Source organism: Caloenas nicobarica, chromosome 39, assembly GCF_036013445.1.
Source record: "Caloenas nicobarica isolate bCalNic1 chromosome 39, bCalNic1.hap1, whole genome shotgun sequence".
Classification (NCBI taxonomy): Eukaryota; Metazoa; Chordata; class Aves; order Columbiformes; family Columbidae; genus Caloenas; species Caloenas nicobarica.
The window spans coordinates 367,820-374,242 of record NC_088283.1 but is presented as its reverse complement, the minus strand read 5'-3'; the positions used below and the strand labels follow the sequence as shown (position 1 = coordinate 374,242).

The 6,423-nt window shown below is 67.8% G+C and overlaps 1 protein-coding gene across 1 annotated transcript in view; it reads left to right on the top strand.

Annotated features, from left to right (window-relative positions):
* The window catches only part of SHANK1 (SH3 and multiple ankyrin repeat domains 1), a 52,199-nt gene extending 50,284 nt beyond the window's left edge, over positions 1-1,915 (top strand). The window contains 3 exon segments of the mRNA XM_065655336.1: positions 319-543; positions 546-659; positions 662-1,915. Coding sequence (XP_065511408.1) covers positions 319-543; positions 546-659; positions 662-879 — 557 coding nt within the window. The 3' untranslated portion in view covers positions 880-1,915.
* The last annotated feature ends 4,508 nt before the right edge of the window (positions 1,916-6,423 follow it).

Sequence of the window (6,423 nt, the reverse complement as noted above, 5' to 3'; positions counted from 1 at the left end):
CATTGCACCCATTGTGCCATTGCACCCATTGACCCCCATTGCACCCATTGCACTCATTGACCCCCTTTCCACCCATTGCACCCATTGCCCCCCATTGATGCCCATTGCACCCATTGCGCCCATTGCACCCATTGCGCCCATTGCACCCATTGCCCCCAATGACGCCCATTGCACCCATTGCGCCCATTGCACCCATTGACCCCCATTGCACCCATCGCACCCCCCCATTGCACCCACTGACTCCCATTGCACCTATCGCACCCCCACCCCCCCTGACCCCCCCCCCCTACTAACCCCTCCCCCCTCCCCCCCCCACAGGCTCCCGGACCCCACGGCCCCTCCCCCACCGTCCAGCGCCCCCAAACCCACCGCCGCCCTTTCCCCAACTGGCCGCCCCCCCCCCGAAACCCACCCTGGTCGGGCTGGGGGGGGAGGGGCTGGACGTGCGCCCCCCCCTCCGCCGCGCCCCCAGCCCCGCCCCCCTCCCCACGGAGCGCCGGGGCAGCCCCGCCCCCCGCCCCGCCTCCCTGCCCACCCTCCCCACCCCCCCCTGTACGGGGGGTTCCTGGAGCTGCGGGGGCCCGGGGGGGTTCCCGGACCTTCCCCCCCCTCCCGCTCCTTGTCCCCGACCCGCCCGCCCCCCCCCCCCCCGGATAAACCTTTGGGGCGAAACCTTTGGCTTTCTGGAGCAAGTTCGACGTGGCGGACTGGCTGGAGTACTTGAACTTGGGGGAGCACCGGGCGCGCTTCCTGCACAACGAGATCGACGGGTCGCACCTGCCCGCGCTCACCAAGGAGGATTACATCGACCTGGGGGTGACCCGCGTGGGGCACCGCATGAACATCGACCGGGCGCTGCGGCTCTTCCTCGAGAGGTGATGGGACACGGGGACCCCTTGGGGACACCCCCCGGGGACACCCCCCTTGGGGACACCCCCCCTTGGGGACATCCCATTGGGGACACCCCGTGAACATGGACCGGGCGCTGCGGCTCTTCTTCGAGGGGTGATGGGACATGGGGACCCCTTGGGGACACCCCCATTGGGGACCCCTCGGGGACACCCTATTGGGGACCCAGGACCCCCCTGGGGACCCCATTGGGGACACCCCCCCTTGGGGACATCCCATTGGGGACACCCCGTGAACATGGACCGGGCGCTGTGGCTCTTCCTCGAGAGGTGATGGGACATGGGGACCCCTTGGGGACACCCCCCTGGGGACACCCCCCTTGGGGACACCCCCTTGGGCACCCGGGACCCCACCGAGGACACCCCCCTTGGGGACATCCCACTGGGGACACCGCATGAACATCGACCGGGCGCTGCGGCTCTTCCTCAAGAGGTGATGGGACATGGGGACACCCCCATTGGGGACACCCCCCTGGGGACACCCCCTTGGGGACCCGGGACCCCACTGGGGACACCCCCTTGGGGACACCCCCCTTGGGGACATCTCACTGGGGACACCCCATGAACATGGACTGGGTGCTGCGGCTCTTCCTCAAGAGGTGATGGGACATGGGGACACCCCCATTGGGGACACCCCCTGGGGACACCCCTTGGGGACCCCGGGACCCCCCTGGGGACACCCCCCTTGGGAACATCTCATTGGGGACATCCCATTGGGGACACCCCGTGAACATGGACCGGGCGCTGCGGCTCTTCCTCGAGAGGTGATGGGACACGGGGACCCCTTGGGGACACCTCCCTGGGGACACCCCCCTTGGGGACCCGGGACCCCCTGGGGACACCCCATTGGGGACACCCCCCTTGAGGACACCCTCCTTGGGGACACCCCCTTGGGGACACCGCATGAACATGGACCGGGCGCTGCGGCTCTTCTCGAGAGGTGATGGGGACCCCGTTGGGGACACCCCATTGGGGACCCCCTGGGGACCCCCCCCCCGCGTCTCTTCCTCCAGAGGTGATGGGACACCCTGGGGACATCCCATTGGGGACCCCCCCTGCATCTCTTCCCTCGAGAGATGATGGGGACACCCCTTGGGACCCCCCGCATTGGGGACACCCCCCTGGGGACACGGGGCGGACGGGGACGTGCGACAGGACACGAGCGTGCAAGCAGCATCTGCAATGGGACGCGAGCGTGCGACGGGGCTTGGGTGTGCAACGGGACACGGGCGTGCAAACGACGTCATCTGCAACGGGACGCGGACGTGTGACAGGACGTGAGCGGGCAAGCGGCGTCTGCGACGGGACGTGGGTGTGCAACGGCACCCGGACGCGCAACGGGGCACGAGTGTGCAACAGGACATGGGTGTGCATGGGAGATGTAGGTGCAATGAGACATGGCCGTGCGACAGGACGCGGGCGTGCAACGTGAGCGTGCAATAGGGCATGGGTGTGCAATGGGAGATATATACGTGCAATGAGACACGGATGTGCAATAGGACATGAGTGTGCAAGGGGAGATAGAGGCGCAGTGGGACATGGACGTGCAAACAGCGTCTGCAATGGGACTTGGACGTGCAACAGGACGTGAGCGTGCAAGAGGACATGAGTGTGCAACGGGAGATATAGGTGCGATGGGACATGGACGTGCAAACAGCATGTGCAACAGGCCACGGGCATGCGACGGGACACGGGCGTGCAAACAGCATCTGCAATGGGACCTGGGTGTGCAACGGGACATGGACGTGCAACAGGACAGCAACGTGCAAGGAGTCATGGGCGTGCAACAGGACACAAGCGTGCAACAGGACGTGCAATGGGAAGGGACGCGCAAGAGGACGTGTGCAACAGAGGACAGACGTGCAAAAGGCGTGCGAGGCACAGGGGCCGTGCAATGCGGGGACACGTGTGCAGGGGCCGGGCACACACGTGTGCTCAGGGCCCAGCGTGAGCTCCTGCGTGCGGGATCACGAGTGTGCGAATTGCACGGACGTTGCAAATTGTGCCCGTGCGCTCACACCCCCCCTGCACACTTGGCCTCCTCGCTCACCTGCATGCGTGTCCCCGTGCACGCGCCCCTTGCACACGCACGTGTTGCACACGCGCCGGCCCTTCCACATGTGCATCCTTGTGCACGCCCCCCTGCCCTTGCACACGCACACACATTCGCATACACACGTGTCCCTTGCACACACGCCCCCATGTGCAAACACACACTTGTGCCCTTGCACACGCGCCACCTCGCGTGGCCCCGTGCACACGTGCCTCTTGCACGAGCTACTTGCACACGTGTCCCTTGCACACACACCCCCATGCGCAAACGCACACGTGTCCCTTGCACACGTGCCCCCGCGGCACACGGCCCTCGCACGCACACACTCGTGCCCTTGCACACGTGGCCCTTGCACACGCGCCCCATGTGCCAACACACACCTGTGCCCTTGCACACGCGCCACCTCGCGCGGCCCCGTGCACACGGGCCTCTTGCACGAGCTCCTTGCACACGTGGCCCTTGCACACGCGCTCGTTCCCGTGCGCACGCGCCCCCGCCCCCCCCCCCCCTCCCGTGGCCCCGCCCCCTCAGTGGCCCCGCCCCCCTCCGTGGCCCCGCCCCCCTCCGTGGCCCCGCCCCCCGCATGCTCCGCCCCCCCCGGCCTCGCGCCGTCTCTAAGGGCTCACGTGTCGCGGCCTCGCCCCGCCCCCCGCCCCCCCCCCCCCCCCGAGGCAACGACCAATCACACGAATGTCTTCCAGCGCCCCTCCCCCCCCCCCAACCCTCCCCCCTCCCCCGGACGCCTGGGTCCCCTCCCTGAAGTTTAAGGGGGAGGGGGAGGGGGGGGAGCACCCGGACGCCTGGGTCCCCCGGGGGGGGAGGGGGGAACCCCCAAAGACACTGTGACCCCGGGGGGGGGGAGGAGCCTTCACTGGGGGGAGGGGGCTCTAATTACCCCCCCGGGCTTCATTAACTCCCCCCGGGTTTAATTACCCCCCCTCGGGTTTAATTACCCCCCCCCCCCCCGCCTAATTGCCCCTCCCCCAACATCCCTCCAGTGGACCCAGGCGTCCGGGCGCCCCTTCCCCCGCCCCCCCCCCCCCCCCCCCCCACCGGAAGGACCCAGGCGTCCGGGCCCCACACCCCCCCCCCCCCCCCCGCAGGGAGACTCGTGCCCCGCCCCCCCCCTCCCCTCCCCCCGCGCTGCCGACGCTGCCCCTCCCCCCGCTGCCCCCCCCCCCCCCCCGTGTATAGAGCTGCGGGTGTAATTAACGAGTCATTAATTAATTAACCGTCGGGTTTTTCTTTGGAAATATAAAGTATCGGAGAAACAGCCCCTCCCCCCACTGCGTGTGCAATGAGTGTGCAAGGGGGGGGAGGGGTGGGGGGATCCCTCAAGCCCCGCCCTCCCCGCTTGGCCACGCCCCCAGAGCCCCCGCCCCTTCCATAGCCACGCCCCCATTGGAAGCCACGCCCCCATCCATCCCGCCCTCTTATTGGCTACGCCCCGGGGAAGCCGAGCCCCTCATTGGCCACGCCCCCCCCAGCCCCGCCCCCGATCCCGCCCCTCATTGACCACGCCCCCTAAAAGCCCAGCCCCCTCTTTGGCCACGCCCCCGGAAAAAAAGGTCCCCCATTGGCCACGCCCCCCGAAAAGCCCCGCCCCCGATCTTGCCCCTCGTTGACCACGCCCCCCCAAAACCACGCCCCCTCCTTGGCCACGCCCCACCACGCCATCTCATTGGCCACGCCCCCAAAGCCCCGCCCCCTTCTTAACCACGCCCCCCATAGGGGACTCCCGCCCCATAGGGGACACGCCCCTTGCCCCCCCCACCCCATAGGGGCACCCATAAGGCGACACCCACCCATAGGTGCCCCTCCTCTCCCCATAGGGACCCTCTATAGGTGCCGCCCCCCCCCCGCCCAGGGAACCCCTATAGGGGAATCCCCCATCCACAGGCTCCCCCTCCCATAGAGACCTCCTATAGGTGCCCCCCATAGGTGACCCCTATAGCAGTGAGCCCTATAGAGGTGCCCTCCTCATAGGGACCCCCCCCTATAAGCAACCCCTAAATATAGGTGCCCCCCCGCCCCTATAGGTGTGTCCTCCCTTCCTACAGGAACCCCCTATATGTGTGTGCCCTCCATAGGGACCCACAGACCGCTGCCCCCCTACAGTTCTGAGCCCCTTAAGGACCTTCCACAAGGACCCCCCCATAGGGACCCCTATAGATCCCCCCCCAGGAAACCCTATAGATCCCCCCCAGGGAACCCCTATAGATCCCCCGCCAGAGACCCCTATAGATCCTCCCCCATGGAGACCCCTATAGATTCCCCCCCCAGGGACCCCCTATAGATCCCCCCCCCGGGAACCCTATACATTCCCCCCCCCAGAGAACCCTATAGATTCCCCCCCAAGGGACCCCTATAGATTCCCCCCCAGGGACCCCTATAGATCCCCGCCCCGGGAACACTATAGATCCCCCCTAGGGAACCCCTATACATCCCCCCAGAGAACTCCTATAGATTCCCCCCCCAAGGACCCCTATAGATTCCCCCCAGGGACCTCCTATAGATCCCCCCCCCGGGAACCCTATACATCCCCCCCCAGAGAACTCCTGTAGATTCCCCCCCAAGGGACCCCTATAGACTCCCCCCCCAAGGACCCCTATAGATTCCCCCCCAGGGACCTCCTATAGATCCCCCCCCCGGGAACCCTATAGTTCCCCCCCCAGAGAACTCCTATAGATTCCCCCCCCAAGGACCCCTATAGATCCCCCCCAGGGAACACTATAGATCCCCCCTAGGGAACCCCTATAGATCCCCCCCCCGAGAACTCCTATAGATTCCCCCCCCAGGGACCCCTATAGATCCCCCCCCCAGAGAACTCCTATAGATTCCCCCCCCAAGGACCCCTATAGATCCCCCCCCAGGGAACACTATAGATCCCCCCTAGGGAACCCCTATAGATCCCCCCCCCGAGAACTCCTATAGATTCCCCCCCCAGGGACCCCTATAGGGTTCCCCCGCGCGCCCCCTGGCGGCAGCAGGTGGTGCCGCAGCCACTCGGCACCTGCCGGCACCGGTCGGGAGGCGCTCGGCTCCGCTCGGGCCGGTTCGGCTCCGCTCGGGCCGGTTCGGCTCCGCTCGGCTCCGCTCGGGCCGGTTCGGGCCGGTTCGGCGCCGCTCGGGGACGTTCGGGCCGGTTCGGCCGCGCTCGGCTCCGCTCGGGCCGGTTCGGGCCGGTTCGGCTCCCCCTCGGGCCGGTTCGGCGCCGCTCGGGGACGTTCGGGCGGGTTCGGCTGCGCTCGGCTGCGCTCGGCCCGGCTCGGCTCCGCTCGGTTCGGCAGGTGAGCGCGGGCCCGGCCGGGGAACCCAGGCGTCCGGCGCGGGGTGGGGGGGGGGGGTCCAGGTTTGGGAGGGGTGGGTCTGTGGGGCGGGTTTATGGGGGGCTGGTTTGGGGGGGCGGGTCTATGGGGCAGGTTTTTGGGGGGCAACACTGGGGGGGCAGGTTTGGGGTGT